Consider the following 22,911-nt stretch of genomic DNA (forward strand, 5'->3'; position numbering starts at 1 on the left):
GTACCATTTCTTGTTTTTGATGCTGATGCGGTAACAAGATACATTTTGATCCAATTGATCGACGCTCCCCATGTGCATATTATGCAGAATTATACATGCTGGCTGAATTACTGTTATGTATTTCATTTCAGCATTACCATTGTACCATTTTCACTTATTTTTGTACACACTAGTTCAGCAGCAACCCGGAGTTGATTACCAGAGTGTCTGTAAATATCTCATCGCTATCCCCGTCACTATGGAAAGCATTTTCAGGTTGTTCTATGTATATATTAGCATCTAGGATGTTTTGTGATTCCTCTAGGATGATTACGATCTGCTCAACGATCACTCTGAGAAGAATAAATGAAAATTGTATATCAGTACTGAGGCAGTCCCATTCGCGCCCACTGTCGACATATGTCGACGTGGAAATTTTTTGCTCTGCTAGACAAAAGCAACTATAAATCAGCCATAAATGAATTCAAAACCTGTTAAAGGCATGTTTCGTTATTACGTTTACCACAACAGTCCTATCTTACTTTCAACTGTAACAATATTACTCACCACGACGGAAGCGTCATCCTCTTGAGTGTATACGGAATGATATTTCATACGCAGCCACGATATAAGGCACGAAAACGAGTGATTCTTGTTTTCATGCTGTGCAGTAAGTATCAAACTATGAACTACAAACAATGCACCTCAAAAATATCATTCAGGTTTACCGATATAAGATCGACAATATTCAGATATTAACGTCGACAAATGTCGACAGTGGGCACACATGGATTAAATATCTTGGCGTACATCTAACCAACAAGAATGAGGAAATGGTAGAAATACAGGCTAGAATTCAAGCTGCCAATAGAGCATACTTCGCAGTTCTACCTCTTTTCAGAAGTAGAGATATAAACCAAAGCCTAAAAGTTATGCTATACAAAACCCTCATTCGTAGTATAGTGACGTATGGAAGTGATACGTGGACCCTCCCAAAGAAAGCCGTGGAGAAGACAGATCCCTTCGAAAGGAAAATCCTGAGGAGAATTTATGGACCTATAAGTGTACAAGGAGAATGGAGAATTAGATATAACAATGAACGATATTCCCTGTACGGGAAGGCGCCCCTGTCGCATGCCATTCAAATTAAGAGACTTAAATGGGCAGGTCATCTAATTAGGATAGAAGAACACCAAATCCCAAAGAAGGTATTCTTAGGAGACTTTGGAAGAGGAAGGCCTGTGAGAAGACCACGTAACAGATGGGAAGATGGTGTACATCAGGACGCAGCACACATCCTTAAGATACGGAACTGGAGAGTTGCTGTGCAAGATCAACAAGTTTGGCGCAGAGCAACTGAGGAGGCCATGAACCGAAAACGGGCCGTCGTGCCATAGGTAAGGTAAGTGATAAGAAACATTACCAGATCATGTTTTAATCATATCAATTTCTACCAATCAATCATAAGATTATTGTACACTCATATGTATTATGCATTGTTCTGTAAGTTTAAGTATGTTATTGTCTGCTTTCAAGTTTATGGCTGAAGACGATGCAAAACTTGCATCGAAACCGGTCTCATTAATAATTAAATGTTATAATTAATCTTATAGCATTGCTATGAATAGGTGGACCCTACTATTCTGTTACTATTATAGTGATTAATGATCAGTAGTGGGGATGAGGTTAATGTTCATGTACACATCCAACAATGCTGTCTTCAGAATAAAATAGTTTGGTCTATTTCTAATACGATATCATGTTAGTGAAGATGAATGCTGCTAGGGTGGCGATTAATTGTTCCCGTGAATGCTCTCCGTGAGAGAAATATAAGCATATTTCAGTTATCATTATGCAGTTCACTCAGAACTAATCAACCCTGTGAATGTTCTGTTAAGTAGGAAGCCATACTTTCTAGTGCTGACTCAGTTAAACATAATTTACAAGCTTTGCAGTCTGTCGAACACACAAGTTAAATATAAATATTGCACTATAACATATCACACTACTGAATGAACAAGGAATAAAAATATACACTATTAAACAAAGACTGTCATATTTCGTTCTTACAAGAACATCATCAGATTTTGGCATAATAGAATCTGATGATGTTCTTAGTGTAATGTTTAACGCTATTAACCACTGTGCTCGGGTTCCCGGTTTGATTCCTGATACTGCCAGAAATGTAAGATTGGCATTATGGCTGTTATGTGGTAAAAATGATACATGCAGCTCATTTCCACTAGGGGTGTGCCTGAAAACAGTTGCACCATGTCGGTATGAGGACAAGAATTTATGTATGATTAAGCATTTGCATAAAGTGAATTTCATTGCAAGCCTCTATTGTCGATAGTGTTGTGTGTGTCCTCCGCCGCCTGCAAGTTCCGCAACCCGCACCCACATCAACGTTTCTAGTTACCACGAGGTGTGGACTGCAGCATGCTGACGTAATTGTGTGACGTCAGCCAGCGGGTATAAATTGGGTGACATCTTCTCCACTCCAGGCACTTAGCAGTGTCCAGTGATCAGACTACACCGTACGTCAGACATGGAGGTATCCTCTTAAAAACGTGTACTGAACAGGTGGACTAATTCTGATCGGGAGGTCTCACCTCAGGACATCTTCGCCTCAAGTTATCCTGACTCCCATATCACTGACATACGTCTTGCCTAGCATTCTGCTACTCATGAACTTTGCTCCAAGTTCCCTTCAAGTTCTCAAATTTCCGCCTAGCATTCTGCTACCACGAACTTCTCCAAGTTCCTTTTGTAATTCTCCAAACTACAGATAGTCATCAGCTATGACGAACATTCATTCCTTCCCTCGGACATCCTATCTCATCAAGATAGATATCAATGTACATATAAAAATCCAAGTATATAAATGTATATATCTCTCTGATCATCAGTCAACTAGCTTATGTTGTTATTTAACGTGTACAGCACTTCAAGCAGCAAGTCAAATTTCGTTCATTTCTGTACATACTGTGTGAATATTTACATACTAATAAACTTTTATGTTGTGCTTTGTATATCGTGTCTCTTGTATACAACAGATAGTATACTTTTTAAGGTACAGTCAAACTAAAAACAACACTAAAAACAAATATGGTGATTAAGCATTTGTAAAATAATGTATTTCTGTGAGCAATAGGTACTATGTAATGTAGGCCTATTTCTGTAATTATATTTCTATATACTGCATTGAAAATTAATTATGTGAGGTGGACAAAGCTTATGCTTGAGTGGAGTCTAAAAGATCATCTGAGACCTAAGGGAAGACCACCGGACAGATGGGATAAAGACATCCGGAAGATTACTGGGATCAATTGGCAGAACATCGCTCAAGACCGTCCCAAATGGAGAGAACTCATGAAAACCTACCTTGCTTCAGACTTCAAGAGGCCACATCGTAAAAACGATTGAATATGGCTGATGATGATAATAATCTAAAGACAGTACTATAAAATGAATGAATAAATGCACGTAAACACTGCACGTACTCCAACTCCTTACGGTCAATTGTTGATAAACAAGCCTCCAAGTACTTCTTGATTTATCCACCTACAGCAGCACATTGCTATACGCATGGAGCCTATATTCATAGATTTTGAGAAAGCTTTTGACAAAATTAATTATGATATACTTTTAAATAAATTAAATGAGTCAGAGTTCTCTCATTCATTGTTATGTTTCTTCTGTTGCTACCTACGTGGAAGGAAACAATATGTGTCGTATGGAAAACTTTATTCTAAAGAATACGCAGTAAAATCCGAAGTAATTCAAGCATTATGAATAGGACAACTAGTGAGATCACTCACAGAGTTAAAGCGCGCTCCCACAGAGCGGCGCTAGTGGAGCCAATCACCAACGCTACACAGTCAGCTGTTTTAGCGGAGGTTATACTGATATGCAAATACAACACCCAATTGTTTAGACTTATCAATAATACTGTAAGAGAGTTGTAAATAATATTCTCAGTCCCCACAAAGAAATATCTTTGGACTTTAATAAGAGAACTCACGTGATAAAATGGAACATTACGAAAAGCGAAAACAGTTCGGCTTTACATACATTAAAAAAAATACTTTTTAAACAGAGTACATAAAACCTTAAACATTCTGTGTTCTTAATCTGCCCCTGTAGGAAATTAATTGAGGAAAGAAACCTTGAGCTCGCATTAAATTACTATTTATGTTCTTTAGTCGCTTTTTGAGAGACACTATTGACTTTTGGGAATCAGTAAGAGAACTAGACTGGCTGTGAATTTGACTATAACTAGACTGACCGTGAACCTTACCGCTCACTGTTACCATCACGTCTTCACTCGCATCGTGATTCTTGTTCCTTATCCTCTTGATACAGTCTTCATTCCTTTTCCTACTGGGTGCCTTTTGCAATTTTACCTCAGTAAATTTGGAAAAATATGAGGCACCGCTCCTGGTTTTAATTTCCACCTCACACGAGACAGTTCAATGATTTTACCATTCACAACGAAACAGTCCGCCTTTATAAGTTATTAAAACTGCAGAAAAATATAGGCCACATATTCCACATTTGGATGACAAATGCTTATCCTTCCGTGGAATAACTCTCGTCCATTTCGCAAACAGATCATTTTCTTTTGGTGATATAAAAAAATTGTCTACCATCAGGTTTCCATCCATTCCATCCGTAACCCAATTAACAATCAGGAACGAAACACTATGACATTTTCTCGAAATAATAGAAAACTACAACTAGCAAAGGGTAGAGGAAGATCCACTTATTCAATACCATTAGCATAATATAGTGTCCTAGGGTACTAGTTTCGACCCTACATATATTATTATTATTATTATTATTATTATTATTATTATTATTATTACAGCTACACGAGACTCACCCCTATGTTCCTCGTAAGTTAATTAATGGTACATTAATCTTGATCTTCTAGCTTCCCTTCCTTTCTCAATAATTGACTTCAAATATTTACTTTTTCAGACATTCACTTCAAAGCGAATTAAACAAACAGTAGATCACTACACCTGATGAAAAGGAACACTTATTCAAGTTGTGAATGTCTCCTTCAAGCTATATATAAACCATTGCTCATGTTACTATTCAACAAGACAAGACATAATTTATAAATCAAATAGCTCAACTATACAGATAAGGAATATAAACTCCCAGATCGACTCAAAAACACTTGGTTACTATAAGGACATTGATATAATTCAACACCAACCACAACAGTTTTAATGCGTCATTCTAGTTTCAATTTTAAATGCGTAGTCCTACTTCATCAATGTTTTAGACTTAGATTTTAAATTAAGACATAGCCAAATTGTTTTCTCTTATTGGTTGTATGTAAACATACTGTATGTTTCCAATTAGATCATGGCTGAAGATGACCCAATGTATGTAAGGTCGAAACTAGTACCAATTATATACGACGCTATATTAAGCTAATGGTACTTGTTACCGCTACCACAGTGGTAACACAAAACAAGGCACAAACAGAGTTAAAAGGGGAAGGTAAGAGCAAACTACACAATATAAGAAATTACTACACACTCGGAAAAAAAGTAGCTGACATTACGCGGATCTCCACCAAAACATGTACGTAAATATCAGTAGGGACAACTAGTGAACAACAAACCGGGAAGGTGAAAAGGGCTGGGAACCTACCAAAGGCATGGACATGGCTTAGACAGCGGATTCCAAAAATAAATCGCCGTGATTCTTGGATTTGAAAAAAAAAATTTACAAAATAATTTTACAAATACATTCCAAATACAATTCCAAGTTACGAGCTATAAGTTCAGTGATATACATAGCTTATTTCGTAGCAGTGTAAATTCAAATCTCAAATCAACTATACATCTGGTTACCAATGCAGTTGTACAATGCCATTTACAGTAATGTGAAACAGGTTCTCCAAAATCTAGCATACCTCAAATGATACAGAACTACCAGAGGCAAACCCCAAGGGAAATAATATTAAACTACAGTCGACATATTTTAGTGAAACAAGGAATGGGAATGCCTCGGAAACGAACAGGTAAGCCCAGCTGAAAAACTAAGGCGTCATAAGTAACTAATTTGGTGAAGCTAGGCGAGGTTAGGGCAGACTCCTGTATGAAAAGCTAATTGGAACATTGCGGAAATTTTTGCAGGAACGGAATTCAAGAGTGCTTACCCGAGGAGAGTGCCATCCCGGAAACCGGGGGACGTCAACCATATACGCTGCTCGCAGACAGATAGACCAAGACCGACAGAATTCAGGATACCGAATTAATTCGAACACTGCCTCGCTCACTATATATAGCAAATTCCGGCCTTGGAGGCAGCCAATCAGCGTGCACGAGTTCCCTATCGCCACCTAGACTCACCAATCACAACCTTTCTTTCGATCGCGAACTTTGACTAACATTCTAGAATAAGCCTGATCGCGAATGTCGTATTTCCAGAACGGTCAGAAATGTTTTCTAGAATACATTACCCACAAAACAACACACCCTGTTCCATAATTTATATAACTTTCTGGATCCTTCCAGGAAATATAGAACAGAATTCTACTATTTACAAATGCACAAGTCACCAATCTTACACAGTACAGGTTAGGTCATAATAAATAAAACATCACATTGTACTTCACAAATAAATAAAGAAAAAAAACACTTTCCACTTGCACTACATAGTTCACTTGTGACATCTTCCTCCCCCCGAAAGTCGAGCCATGCTCGCCCATTAATATAACCTCACTGGGGAGCAAGCGATAAAATGTTCTCACACAGTACAGATAGTAAAGGTACCTCACTCTAACACACACGAATTCTTGAAGTAGATTTTCTGATAACAAACAACACAAACTGTCACATAATTTTCAAAAATAATATAGATCCACCTCTTGAATAAATATCACAAAATCCACATGGATAGTCACATTGTACTTCAAAATGCCTTCTTTCACAGAGGATTAGACAATTTGTAGTCTGTCCACCAAATCATGTACACCATACTTTCTGCCGAATGTTAGAAATACCAAAACTTCTCACTTGTTCCTAAACAGCGTTCAAAGCCTCCTATTCGGCGAGTCACGGACTAGATATTTTGCACTAGTTTTCCACACCAGTCACAGCACAGCTAGGCCACAGGTTCTTGCTGATGATACGGCTGCCGACACGGCCGTTTGCCGCCAGCCTCCATTCAATGTCAGTTCAAACCCGACACCTAGGTGAGATGCAGTTCAGTGGTCTCTTGCACCAAATAAGCAGGGGTGAGACACCGTCCAGTCCGCCTGCCACCAATAGGATATTCCCCGCAGGATAGTGGTGCCGGATGGTGACGCCCAAGGCACACAGTGTGCCTTCCAATATGGCACTTCAGGTTGCTGTCCGAAGAAGCTGGTCACTGCAGCCGCTGTAACACACACAAACCGCAGCAGACAGGGGAATACTTTGAGGTAAAGTATGCTGCTGGGCTCAAGATCTTGCGTAGAGTCACCCGATGGGTGGCTTAATAAGTTTGCAGTAGGGACTCTCCCTCGCACACCAGAGATATTAGGGCACTAGCCCCGGGGTAAGCACTGCTATCTACAATTCACGTGACAAGATTATGGTGGGGGTGAAAAGAAACTACAGGAGGGGTGCCCTAAACCTGACAGTGAGGGGAACAATTCCAAGGAGTGACCCTAAACTAAAACTTACCTAACTTATAATACTAAATCTATTACACTAGAGGATACCTAAAGTATTCACTTACACAATTACTTACAACTAACAATAAAACTTATTATCTTATAACTAAAACCTTATAAATAACCTTACAATAAAATTATTTTATAACTAAATTCTTACAACTAACTTACAACTAAATCTACAATGTCATCAACAATGGTATTTACCCTTCCCTACCAGACTTAAGGTACCTTGATCTGGGAGAGATGTACTCTGCTGATCCTTTTCCTTTCGGGATCGCTCACCAATAATGTCACCAGGGTGAGGAACTTTAAGATGGTGCAGGGACCTCGAAATCTGGGGGCCAACTTACTGATAACATGGTCCGCAGCACTACTGACGGGATGTGTTTTAATAAACACCTGGTCACCCACAGAGAGCTCGTGCGGCCTTCGCCCGTGGTTGTAATTACGCTGGACCTTAGCTTAATAAACCTTCAAATTCTTTCGTGCACGGTGCCAATTAGCTCGGATCTTTTCTGGGCTGGCATCGTCAGGCAGAAGATCATTAATTGACCACAGGTTACATAAAGGAAAATTTGGGGTAAAAGCCAACATCAACGAAGCAGGGGTTTGCTTGTGGCTTTCATGGACAGCAGTGTTAAATGCAAATGACAACCAATTCAGTGAGGAATCCCACTTGGAGTGGTCTGAGGAGTGATAAGCGATGAGGACAGATCGCAGGTTACGATTCACTCTCTCAGCATAATTTGGCTTCGGGTAGTAAGGGGTAGTGGTTACATGAGCAATGGATAGATCAAAGCAGAAATTCCGGAACTGGACAGAAGTAAAGGCTCTTGCGTTATCACTTACCAAGAATTGACAGGGTCCAACCGAGGTGAATGTCTGTTTCAAGCACGAGATGGTGGTGTTGGCGTTAGCTATCCGAGTGGGGAACAGCCACGTAAAACGCGAAAAGGCGTCAACACACACGCGTATGAAACAATGACCATTCCGAGATCTCGGGAAGGGCCCAATATAGTCCATGAACAGTCTTTCCATGGGGCGAGAAGCTTGCTCAGAAAACAATAGACCTAGACGAGTATTCGGGGCAGGTTTACTGATATTGCAAATCTTACAGGATTTGACAAGGGTACGGATCTCACTATCCATGGATTTCCAAATGAAGTGGTTACGGATTTTTTCTCTTGTTTTGAAAACGCCCAGATGACCGCCCACTGGGGATTCATGAAAGTATTTGAAGAGAGCCAGGACCAGGTTAGTTGGGACTACAATTTTGGTGTCTCTGCGACCACGAGCAGAACAACACAAGACACCATTCTTAAGAATATAGGGCTTAACATGCTCACCGGATTTAATCCTATTGACAATGGCCTTTAACTCAGGATCACCCTCTTGATGTTTGGCAATATCCTTCAAAAGGAAGGGAGAGTCAGTGAGAACTACAATGACAAAAGCTGATACTTGTTCGGGAGATGAGTCTACTGGCTCGGCTTGAGGGTCAGAGCTGTCTGGATGGAACATCCTACTGAGGCCATCAGCCACAACGTTTTCCGTGCCACGAATGTGGCGGGCTTCAAATTGGAAGGCTGAGATGCGCACTGTCCATCGTGCTAGACGACCGGTCTTTCGCGGCTTGGCCATTACCCAACTCAACGCCTGATTGTCAGTTTCCAGATCGAAAGGGAGATGTTCCAGGTACATTCTGAAGCGTTCTAAGGAGAAGACAACAGCCACGGCTTCCAACTCATAAATGGAATAATTGCGCTCAGCAGGATTCAGGGCACGGGAAGCATAAGAAATAGGACGCCCTTCTTGAAATTCCTGTAAAAGAACTCCGGATATGCCTGAGGAAGAGGCGTCAGTCTGAAGGATGAAGCGTTTAGAAAAGTCTGACATAGCCAATACAGGAGCGTTACATAAGGCAGATTTCAAGTCCATGAAGGCTTCACGTTGGGCATCACCCCACACAAATTTGGCATCCTTTCTTCTCAAATCATTTAATGGAGCTGCACGTTCAGCAAAATTAGGAATGAATTTGCGAAAGAAATTCACCATGCCAATGAATCTGGCTACAGCCTTGACGTCCTTTGGAGGGGGAAAATTCTGGATGGCGGCAGTACGAGACTGATCGATTGAGACACCCCTCCCCGACACGATATGTCCTAAGAAGGACATCTGGGGTTGTGCGAAGGAAACCTTGGATGCCTTGTGGGTTAGACCTGCTTTACGCAGTCTTTCCAGCACTTCGCTGAGATGGAGTAGGTGTTCCTCAAAGGTTTCGCTAAAAATTACCAGATCATCAAGGTAATTATAAACAAACTTGAACTTAATGTCCGATAAGACATAATCTAGTAACCGTGTAAGGACAGCCGCTCCAGTTGTTAGGCCAAAAGGATGCGTTTGAATTCATATAGTGAACCATTCTGTTCATTGGAGCAATTGTATTAATTTGAGGATTGGATATTGGAATCATACTAGGCCACCCACGAAGCCGATGTCTTACAGTATATGTCATAAAGGGGTCCAGAAGAAGCGTTCTTATGTGAAGTGAGCGTGAGCGTCATTATGAGAAATCTCCAGAACTCATTAAAAGAAGTTATGTCCCAAGCCAAGCCTCTTGACGAAGTTTGGGGACGCTTTCCAGTTCCCGGCTAAACTTATTCTAGGAGGGAAGAATGAAATAAATTAATATCTTTGGTTACAGAAGAGTTGCATTGGATTTGAGACAAGAATTGCAACCTGTATTATTTCCGCTTTATTTTGATAGGCATTAGGGCTGCATTAATTAATGCATTCGCTAATTTGAGCTCATGATATAATTAATGCGGGAAATTTTCCCGGGCACGCTAAGATTACACGCAGCCAAGCGGCTTGATGACGCTACCCGGAATTATAAATTAAGGCCGCCAGGGCATATCAGAGTCATTCTTGGACCGAGAGGCTGCGGGAACGAATCGTCATACTGCGTGTTGGTGCTGAGAACAACGCTTTGTCTTCAAGCTACACCGACTACCTGTACTGCTATTTCTGCAAAGATGTAAGTAATCAACTTGAATATTCAGAGGAATTGAAGATTTTACCTGTGAGATTATGCTATGGGGAGATGAGGTACTGCTTATAAGAGACTAATGAACTAGTAGCTCCATATTTCTGTGAGGTCAAGGGATTGCGGACGAAATGCTAGAATTATTATTGGCTCAGGTTAGGAATTCTAAAACTATATGTTGTCCATGTGATAGGGTGATAGAACAGTGACTGAGAGTAGTGAAGAAACTATTGTGTACCAGGTTAAAACTCTGAACGAGACTTGGTCAGTGTGACGTGTGAGACACGCTAACAGTGAAGACAGGCATCGAGTTTGGACAGTCTGTAATATATGAATTTATTTTCAGTTACCCCAGCATCAAGTCAGAACGAGTGTTTGACAGCATCATTGCAAAGAAGCCACAACCAGGAGCTGAAGCCAACACAACAAAGGGCATCGATCCGGGAACGTTGGGAGCACCTGACCAGCACAACATCGAAGAGGACACCTTCCGACTACAGAGGGAGCTGTACGAAGACGCCACACCAGCAAGAATGTCTCCAAGTGGTCAACAGTCTCTGATGACAGCTCTGCAGTCTATCAGAATGTGGTAGATCCAGTGGTCCACAGGGATGGCCGCTCCGCTATGTTCTCTAAATTAAGGTCAGAGCTTTCCAATTCTGTTTCAAGCATGTCATTTAAATTTAGATAGGAATATGGGGGCCGTCAGTCAGCAGATTTGTGGTAATAGGATAATTTCCCTTGTAATATAGAGCTAGGCCTCAAACTCGAACCCCGTACTTTAAGGTAGATGTTATTGGTAGAGTCCTTGTTAGCGTATTTATAGTTCATTTTGATTGCGTTATTTTAAAGTACGTGTTTTTGTAAGGGTCTGATCGTACTCATTTGGGCATAGGAGGTTAGTCTACAGATAGGTACTTTTATTAGATCACATTCAGGCATTTGTTTCTGCAGACTTAGAGGTGTATAGTTATGACCAAGTTGTGACCAAGTCGTGACCAGGTATTCACCCAGATTCACGGATAGAACGAGCGAGTCCAAATATTTAAGAGATTTGAGCCCCTAAGAGGCAGAAGTAAAATTTGCAGTTGGTATGAGAGAGCCCAACCATTGAGTGTTTATTGAATATATTTTGGAAATGCCTAGTATGGCAATGTGACGATCGCTTAATGATTAGTGTTTTTGTAGCACCAGGATTTAGCCCATGAGAGGCATTAGTATGATGAGCGAGATTGCTGAAGGTATCGAGACGAGGGCAGATAGCCCAGGTATAGTTAAATGAGGGCTTTAGCAGCTGACTACGTGAAGTGTTCTTTTGAAAGGCAAGACTGTAGCCTGTCTCCCTGTTGGAGCTCATAAATTAGGGAACTGCCGCAAGTGGAGGGGTGAGAATGGAGGTCATTGAGCTTGACGTCACAGGCTGGTGTGTTGGTCGTCTGCAGTATTTCAAGTATGCTAGGAGGGGAAGAAACGACCTTCTTGTTTTGAAAGCAGAGAGAGATTTGTTTTATGTCCTATTTGTTTTACGTAATATTTTAACACTGGCCCGTTTTATAATGACACCCTTGTATGTGTTGATTGGATTCTTTCATATTGTTTGCATAGGTATCTTGGACACCTTACCTGTCATAAGACTAGGGTTCGTGACCGAGTCAGGTCATTGTAAATTTTTGTGGTGATTTTGTTGGCACCGGGGTTCGACGGCGCGAGGCATTGTAAATTTTTATGGGAATCATTGTTTTTGTGTAATTAAGCAGATATCCATCTTCCAAAACTTCGTTACTTACACCATTGTTACATGCTTGTTGCAGCTCACGAGTTTTCATGAAGGCAGTGAACTGATAGCCATCGGCTCAGCGTCATTTTTCCATCTCATATTGAAATGATCTTTTAATTGTAAATAATTCAATTTTATGTAATAAATCCCTGTTTGTTAAACTTTGAATGCAGCGGTGTTTTCTGTTAGATATTTTATTTTAATTTTTTTTATTTAGTCGAATTCTTACCTGAGTAGGCACATGTCCTAGTGTTTTATCTTTATGTTGCCCCGTTATACCCATGTTATCCCTGAGAAGAGCGCTCTCCTGGCTGATTGAAGAGGACAGTGTTCAGGTAAGACTATGTGCACCAGATCACATCTGTGAGAGTTCGTTCACTACTGTACTCTGGGTTCGAGACCGGCCTTCGCCTGGACGGAACTTTATAGTGCAGTAGGGCACAATAGGTTCCAATCGGTTGCAAATGCAGTGAGATGCTTGGATTCTTCGGCAAGGGGTATCTGGTAATAAGCCTGATTTAAAATCGAAAGTGGTGAAAATTTTTGCATAAGCGAACCAAGAAAAACAAGAGTGCAAATCAGGAAGTGGGACAGATTGGAGGACTACCTTACAGTTCAACATCCGATAGTCGACTACAGGCCGATAACCACCTTGTGGTTTGGGGACCAGAAACATTGGAGAAGAATAGGCTGACTTGGAAGGCCGTATCACTCCGTCAGCGAGCATTTGATCAATGATAGCCTTCAGGGGTTTCATTTTGGGAGGTGACAACCGGTACGGAGGAGAGCGAACAGGTACGTTATCTGTAACCTCAATTTTGTATTCTAATACATTGGTGACGCCTAACCTGTCCGTGAAGACATCAGGGAAGTTATCGCAGAGTTTCCTAAGTTGATTGGCCTGCTCTTCGGGTAAGTGATTAAAATCAAAAGCCTTGGGTTCATCAGAATCTTCAGGAACAGCATTAACGTGGCAAGGCAGAATAGGGGAGCGATCACACAGCTCAAAGGTTCTTGCACAAAATTTAAAATGGAATCTGTTGAACTGGAGGTCCAAAATCATGCCTGTTTTAGCAATAAAATTTGCACCCAATATAAATTGGCACTAGTACTGGCATTTTCCAGGTGAAATCACGAACTCTAATCTTGACCTCTAGTGATCCTACAATATTCAATGAATTGAAATTAGCAGTATGGCAGGTTAAGGACACGGGTTGTAATGTAGGTAGCTTGCAAACAGTTTTCATAGAATCACACCAGATCTCACTCATCAAGGTGACACTACTCCCAGAGTCTAGCAATGCACAGACAGGTTCATTATTTACCTCTATGCATAAATATGGTAGTTTACAAGAAGGTATGGCAGAAATCCTACAAGATTGTAAGAAATGAAGACCCGGGTCAGGCTGGGAGCAATCATTAGCCTCAGAATAAAGTAAATTAACCAAGGTACAGTCATGATCGACAAGACACGAAGCCATGCTTTGGGATTTGTCATCAGAACAGGCGGTTAGTCATCTAGCACTACTATGACCTGGGGGTCCAGAGCCAGAAGTACTGGTGGAAGAGCCTCCACCCATCGCAGGTTTCCTATTGCCTAATGTCCCGGCCTTGGGACAATCCCACTTGAGATGAGCCGTGGAGCCACAATTGAAACATGAACGGGATTACGCGGGTTGGAAGCAGGTGACGGGGTGGTTTTAGAATCCTGAGTAGGGGGTATGGTTATAGGAGGTGGGACTAATGCAAGGCGTAACTGGTCAGCATATCGAATGCCTTCAGCAGACACTGTAACGGCTTCCAACTGGGCGAACGTTGCAGGTCGGGGTGAAAGAGCCAGATATGATCTATAGTTCGGGGCGAGACCTTCAACTATATTGGCAACCATCTGAGCCTCTGAATAGTGGAGCTGGAAAATCTTAGCTTGGAGCTTAATGTCTTGAACATATTCAGATAGTGACTCATCAAGATGTTGTACTCTGAAATAGTGCTTCTGCACTAATGCAGACAAGGCACGAGCAGGAATGAAATATTCAAGAACATGGGCATGAAATTGATCTACTGGCCATCTTTCAGCAATGGCCCTGACAATGTGCTCAGAAAGAGCTCCAGAGACATATGGGTATAGAATTTGAAATACGTTCTTGTTGCTGAGGTTATATACTATTGGCTGATCCTTGAACTCAGTTAGGAACCGGAGGAAAGAAATAACTTCATCAACGGAGTTAGCTGAAAATTTCGAGACTCCCTTAAACACAATGGTCAACGGGTGAGGCAGACTGGAGAAAATCTGGGGAAAGACAGGTGTAGGGGGTGCTTGGGAAGGCTTAGAATAGTCCAGAGGGTTTAATGAGGCCTTGTGCCTTTGATTCGGGTGCCCTTGTGAAAAGGACGGAGTACAAGATAGGTTAGGACTAACGTTAGCCTGCAATGTTACGGGCACAGACAACCTAATTTGAGAAAGGTTCTCACTAATTTGAGAGACCATTTGGGCATTAACCGGTTGTGCAGAGGTTATGCAACTCGATACGGGTGGCGGTAAGACAGGGGGGTGGTTTTGCACGATTGAATTAGAACCGGGTTGATTAGGAATAGAAGGTAAACAATGAGCTTCAAAGGAATTAGCAGGAATCATAGGAAAACTTGTACAGTTACAAACATGCAAAAGAGATGTATCATTAGAATGACTTACAGGTGTCCTAGTTCCAGACAATGAAACAGAAGATCCCAGGGCAGCATTAGTCACCTCAGACTCCTGAATATGCCCAACACCAGCACTAGGTGTCAGATCGCACACTTGAGCAGCAACAGATGCCTCACCACAATTAACACTGTCACTCATTCCAGATGGGATCGACACTTGAATTTGAGAAACAGCGTTATTTAACTTATTGCCTTCAAGCAAACCACTGATTCTGTTGAAAACTGTGGAAAACTGTTCTAGCAAGGCTTGACATTTCTGCCGCTCAACTTCCGGCAATTCGAGTGACAACAAATCCTTAATTCTGTCTAAATAATGTAATAACTGCCCCTTAATCCGGGCTAATTGGCCATGCGAGGGTTTAGAAGCACCAAATGACACAAGAATGGCGTTAAAGTCAAGTAACTTATCTTTAATCACGGTCAAAGACTCACGTAACTCGTCTGTAGTTAAGTCAGGTATGTTTATAGGTAGGTTAAGCGACTTTTTCAACAGGTTAGTATCATCTCGGACATTGCCTGTTGAACCAATTTTGTGAATTTTTAACTCGTAAATCAGTTCTTCCTTTCTCAAATGGAAAGGATTAGGAACAGCACGAGCCATCCTGAAGGTAGAAACGAGATTTCAAACGGTATACGAACCACAACTCTTACGAGGTTTTAGGTTAGGTGTGATCACGGTTCACTTTTCTTCCTCCGCAATCTAGCGCTTGCCTCTGCTACCAAAATGTTATCGCTACTACAGTGGTAACACAAAACAAGGCACAAACAGAGTTAAAAGGGGAAGGTAAGAGCAAACTACACAAAATAAGAACTCACTACACACTCGGAAAAACAGTAGCTAGCATTACGCGGATCTCCACCAAAACATGTACGTAAATATCAGTAGGGACAACTAGTGAACAACAAACCGGGAAGGTGAAAAGGGCTGGGAACCTACCAAAGGCATGGACATGGCTTAGACAGCGGATTCCGAAAATAAATCGCCGTGATCCTTGGATTTGAAAAAAAAAAATTACAAAATAATTTTACAAATACATTCCAAATACAATTCCAAGTTACGAGCTATAAGTTCAGTGATATACATAGCTTATTTCGTAGCAGTGTAAATTCAAATCTCAAATCAACTATACATCTGGTTACCAATGCAGTTGTACAATGCCATTTACAGTAATGTGAAACAGGTTCTCCAAAATCTAGCATACCTCAAATGATACAGAACTACCAGAGGCAAACCCCAAGGGAAGTAATATTAAACTACAGTCGATATATTTTAGTGAAACAAGGAATGGGAATGCCTCGGAAACGAACAGGTAAGCCCAGCTGAAAAACTAAGGCGTCATAAGTAACTAATTTGGTGAAGCTAGGCGAGGTTAGGGCAGACTCCTGTATGAAAAGCTAATTGGAACATTACGGAAATTTTTGCAGGAACGGAATTCAAGAGTGCTTACCCGAGGAGAGTGCCATCCCAGAAACCGGGGGACGTCAACCATATACGCTGCTCGCAGGCAGATAGACCAAGACCGACAGAATTCAGGATACCGAATTAATTCGAACACTGCCTCGCTCACTATATATAGGAAATTCCGGCCTTGGAGGCAGCCAATCAGCGTGCACGAGTTCCCTATCGCCACCTAGACTCACCAATCACAACCTTTCTTTCGATCGCGAACTTTGACTAACATTCTAGAATACGCCTGATCGCGAATGTCGTGTTTCCAGAACAGTCAGAAATGTTTTGTAGAATACATTACCCACAAAACAACACACCCCGTTCCATAATTCATATATATTTCTGGATCTTTCCAGGAAATAGAGAACAGAATTCTACTATTTACAAATGCACAAGTCACCAATCTTACACAGTACAGGTTAGGTCATAATAAATAAAACATCATATTGTACTTCACAAATAAAGAAAGAAAAAAAACACTTTCCACTTGCACTACATAGTTCACTTGTGACAGTACTGAATAGGTGGACCCTTTTCTACCCTTTGATAGCGATCAATTGTCAATACGACCACAATGAAATTCATAACTTATAATACAAAACTAGTTGATTGCACACACAAAGCACCGCACAGGTATTAATACAGCCTTTCAGAAAATATCAAAACAAACAAATTCCCTCGACAGCCATTAAAATTGTTACCATGACTTCACGCACGCACGCTATTAACTTCATCGACAATTTAGCGCATGTGTTGTTGCAGCTGGTTCATTGCGACTGCAGCGACACACGTTGCACTTTGGCAGGGCCACCAACGATAATGTTAAAAAAGCAGAGTGATCACACTAGGTATTCTATTTGTCATGATTCAAGGATCTAATTTGGGCCCGTTAATATTTCTCACATTAATCAATGATCTACCTGATTGAGTGAATAATTCTGATTGCCTACTATGCTAATGACTTCAAATTATTCAAAGCCATCTCAACCATTCACGACTATGAACATCTTCAGTTAGACCTGAATAACATAACGGACTGAACGACAGAAAATAAATTACATCTAAACATTCCAAAATGTCTGTCCATGTTGTTTACCCACAGTACAGCACCCATCCTCTACACTTACAAGTTAGGATGCGATGTCCTGAGACCCGTAAGAGAATGGAAAGATCTCGGACTAGGGGCCTAACATTTAGGTCATCGGCCCCTAATGGTACAAAATGAGACGAAATGGAATGACAAATGAAAAGTCCAAAATCCTCCACTGACCAGAATTCAAAACGTGAGGACGAAGAATGAATGGATGGATATAAATTTAAAACAATCAGTGGATCCGACACGCAATGTCTCGCATTCACAGAAACTGACATGAAATAATAGTATTACTGACCAAGGGACTGCGTCTATAGCATAATACTGAATCAATGATGCTTTTAGTTCAAAGGGGTCCAAAATCCAAGTCGTCGGCCCCTCATAATGGTACTTATCACTAGGAAAGTAGAACCATGGTATTTGTCATGCTGCAGTACTAATGAAAAGTAGCGTAGACTCATGGTAGTCCACACATTATGGTACTACTCACAGGTAATGAAATTTGCACATGTAATACAGACCTATGGGTTTTCGCACATTGCGGCGCCATTTACAGGCAACGCAAACCTATGGTGTTCATCACGTAAGTGTACTAACCACAGGGACTCGTGCTATCCCTTGGTATTCCTCATATAGTGGGTACTAATCATAGGCAAGCCAGAACCATGGTGTCGCTCATCCCAAGGTATTGCTCATATAGTGCTACTAATCAGAGATACTGTAAAAGCCAGCAACATACTCTTTTGCTACTAATCACAAACCTATTTGGTACCGACATAGTGGTACTGCACGCAAGTAAAAGCAACCCAGGGTGTTCCCTGCGTGGTGGTACTAATCACAAGTAGTTTCATGGTTCTAATACAATCATCCCTTGGTCGCCCCTTTTAGTCGCCTCTTATGACAGGCAGGGGATAGCGGGGGTGTATTCTTTGTATGAGTCCCCCACCCACAGGGGATATTGGTCAGGTCTAAACTGGAATACGCGAGCATGGTGTGGAGCCCTATGTTTATCAACTTGAAAGGGTGCAAAAATACTTTCAATATTTACATTTTAAAAGAACATCTCAATATCCACAAATGGTTCTGTATAACAAACATTTGTTAAATTTAGAAATGAAGAATTTAGAGGATCCAAGGCAAACAGATGTGTTAAAGTTCACCTATAAAATAATAAATTTGCAAACTGATAATACTGGGTTCCTTTCCCTCCTGAATTTCCATGTGCCACGCCCAAATTCAAGATTTCAAGTAACATTTTCAAATAAAGAATTTAGAACATCTGCCCATCAAAGTTCACCACTTTACAGACTGTAGTGTGCCTATAACAATGCATCTCAAAAAAATAATGCTCTGATTTCAGTATAAACATGAGAGTATTTTTAAAAGAAATTACAGCTAGCATTAACAGACAACAATTATGATAAAACACTGTCTTCTCAGTACATTAAACTATACTGGAACAAAGACTTGTAAGTCCAAGCCCACAATAGCAGGAGAGATATGATAGATTAACCCGCGAGTGGTCGCTATATGAGATTTTCTCTCACATTATTTGTTATTGTGATATTACTTCACAGTGATGAAAGGGAGGTGACTGTTACCTCTTCTAGCTGAGTTTATAACTATCGTGAGTAGAGCGATTCACATTTGAAGGGTAGGCACCACCTCCCCTAGTCAGAACAAAGGTTCCTATGTGCCCGTGCGCGCTGCGTGAGAGTTTCTCTCATCGCGCGACCAATGACGTTGGTGTTATGTTGAAGTGGAGCGGCAAAACTTACTCCTGTTGTACACCTTACTATTTGTATTATGAGCACTTCTTGTTTCTGAAAATGTTATTGTGTTCAGAAACCTTGCTTTCTACGTAAATATTACTAGATGTAATGCATGTGTAAGATTTTATTTTTCACAACTTCAGAATGGAAATTATTTTTATGTATATTGCACAGGTTATTTTAAGTAGTAATTTATGTCTTTAATAAACAATTAATCCTTTTTATCTAAAATATGTCCGGCTCCATGGCTAAATGGTTAGCGTGCTGGCCTTTGGTTACAGGGGTCCCGGGTTCGATTCCTGTCAGGGTCAGGAATTTTAACCTTAATTGGTTAATTTCGCTAGCGCGGGGACTGAGTGTATGTGTCGTCTTCTTGATCATTTCATCCTCATCACACGCGCAGGTCGCCTACGGGTGTCAAATCGAGAGACCTGCATCTGGCGAGCCGAACTTGTCCTCAGACACTCCACGCACTAAAAGCCATAAGCCATTTCATTTCATTTATCTAAAATATATAAGGTAGAACTTGCGTTTCATTTCAATAGTAAATCTCAGCCTTACGCCCCACGAAACTGTGAAAAATTTCATATTTATTTTAATGTGAGAGAAAGTCTCACGCATGACCACTCACGTTACATTTTGGCTAGCGACCACTCGCGGGTTAATTATATTAGATTCATTCAGATTAGATTTAATTAAATTAGGCTAGGTAATATTAAATAATAATTATTTTTAATTTAACTTTGTATTACAAAGAATGCTGCTGTAATAGAGGTGAAAATCCTGTAGCAAGCAATAAATTAAATTAAACAACAGAAAAGCATGTAACTCACTCGTTGCAGGAATAGGCTTCCAGGGAATCTGCAGATAATTGGATGATCCTGCTGATGACCAAGATATCCTATCAAATATTTCCAGCATTGTTACACTTTCTTGAATGTATAGCTGCAATATAAATTAACAAAACATAAGATTTCTACGAAGACAGGAATTACATACAGTCAAACCTCGATATTCAAACCGCCATGAATTGAAGTTATAATGTAACTATTTGAAATAGTTTATTTGAATCCGCCTCGATCAATACACTCATTAAATGAAAGAAAAATTATTTATTAAACCAAACACGTTTCGGGAAATCTCAACCATTCCTTTCTCAGTGGTTTAATAAATAGTTTTTCTTTCATTTAATGAGTGTATTGATCAAGGCGGATTCAAATAAACTATTTTAAATAGTTACATTATACATTCAGACTAGTCAATACGAACCAAAGACAATATTAACCTAGCATGGTTAAGTTTATTAACAATGAATTGAATTTTCAGTATCCCGAAGTAACTTCAATTTCCCGGCCATTTGTCCTATTCTTCAGTTTATTTATTTCTCTATTACTCAAAATTCGGTTACACAAAATTATTGATTTCTCGAAGCAAATGTTTTCTCCCAAGAAGCAAAAATACTCTGTATCTCGAATTTTATACAACATTAACTGAGCAATACAGCATTTGTGGTTTGTGTGTTATTGTTAACTAAACGTACAGCAACACGGTATTCACGGCCAACCTCGGTATATTTACATAGCTTATCTGTCCAACCCAGCTGCGTACACCATACACAGCTGGGACAGGAAGTGATAGTACTGATATGGCTCAATGTACCATCACCCTTCATTGGGAAAGTTTGAGTGATAAGTGAAGTAGAGAAGGGTCAGAAAAAGAAGAAGGATTGCAGCTGAGTATGGATATCCTCCTCACACACACTCTAGCATACTCAAAGACAAGATTCGCGTTAGATGAATCACCACAGCGGAAGAGACTTAAAACTTCAAGTTTCCCGGAGACTGAAGAAGCTATGCTTCAGTGGGTGAACTGTGTGAAAAACAAAAACATTCCAATTACCAGTAACCTAGTTTGTGAACAAGCAGAAAGGTTCACTAAAAACTTGGGTTATGACTCTCTACAGGTCAGCAGTGGGAAAATTTAAACTTCAGAATGGAATAGTGCAAACGGTAATGTCAGGTGAAAGTGCTACAGTCAGTGAAGTAAAGAAAGGGTTACAGTGATGCTGGGAGTTAATATGACGTGAACCAAAACACTAAAACTTCCAGTGATCGAAAAATCGGTGAAACCTCACTGTTTCTCGGGTGTGAAGTCATTATAAGTCACGTACAAAGGCAACTGGAAGTCGGGGATGACAAGCTCAACTTACAAATCTTAGCAGCATAGTACTGACAAAATGTTTCAACATCAACGAAGGAGAATCCTCCTTTCCGCTGTCAACTACCCTGTTCATCCCAAGGTACTCGTTCAGGAGTTGAAAGCAGGGCAAATTGTCATCTTGACACCGAACTTAACATCCAAACTACAGCCCATGGACCAAGGGCTGATAAAAAATCTTGAAGCATTTCTATAGGAAGAGCTGTTCAGAGAATTCTGAGAGTTACTGAATCCGAGGAGTTATTAACGGACGTCAACCTACCACTATCGATAAAAATGCCGAATAAATCGTGCAATGACGAGAAGCAGGAAACAATATTGTAAACTTCTTCCGCAAAGTAGGATTTTTGAAAGCTGACATGAAAGAACACTCCTGTTCCTGAAAAACAGGCAGAAGATCAGAAGCTTATTAACTGCGAAGGTGATTTTGAGGCTTATAAAAACGTGGACTCCGACATCATAGCGGCCAAACCGATACCCTCAACACTGCTACAGAGCAGTAATAATAATAATAATAATAATAATAATAATAATATGAGGATGATGACGATGATGATGATTCCCAACAAAAAGAGCTGGGGCTGCCTTCTCCTGTACCGTCAGCAGACCACGCGCCAAGTGCAGTGGCTATTATTCTTCGATCCTACATACAAAGTCAGTCCAATGTAAATGACAAGTGTTTTCACAACAATAAATTTTGTTGAAAAGTGGGTCAAAGAGAAGAAAGTCAACAGTACGAAACAGAAGAGACTAACAGATTTTTTTCCACAGGTGTTAATGAAGATCTGTTCCTTATTTCACTACTGTATGTTCTGTATTCTGTCTTCTAAAAAGTAACTATAAAAAGTGTTATAATTAAACTGATGCCATAAAATACAAGTTTGCTTTTTTATATTTTTAAATACCATCAGAAATACTATTTTCAGTGTAAGCCCGTAGATACATATAATTCAATTATGTGTTATACATGCTCAAAAACGATATTCTCTATATCTCGAAATTTTGATAATTTGAAATAAAATTTAGCTCCCTAGGTGATTCGAAATATCGAGGTTCCACCGTAATTATGCCTCACACACAATTCACCACATTTATTTTAAAAAACAACAGTAAAGGGTAATTAAGTGATTGAGAACTGAAAATGTTCCATTTCTAATAAGTGTAAAAGTTGGCATTCCAACCTAAAAATT

General features: G+C 40.3%; 1 protein-coding gene across 3 annotated transcripts in view; it reads right to left on the reverse strand.

The window, feature by feature from the left end:
• The window catches only part of PEK (pancreatic eIF-2alpha kinase), a 360,137-nt gene that overhangs the window by 198,110 nt on the left and 139,116 nt on the right, over positions 1 to 22,911 (reverse strand). For all 3 annotated transcript variants that reach the window (XM_068227627.1, XM_068227629.1, XM_068227628.1), the window contains exon 7: positions 20,338 to 20,449. In XM_068227627.1, coding sequence (XP_068083728.1) covers positions 20,338 to 20,449 — 112 coding nt within the window. The remainder of the gene's footprint in view (positions 1 to 20,337; positions 20,450 to 22,911) is intronic.

This window comes from Anabrus simplex, chromosome 5, assembly GCF_040414725.1.
Source record: "Anabrus simplex isolate iqAnaSimp1 chromosome 5, ASM4041472v1, whole genome shotgun sequence".
NCBI classification, from domain to species: Eukaryota; Metazoa; Arthropoda; class Insecta; order Orthoptera; family Tettigoniidae; genus Anabrus; species Anabrus simplex.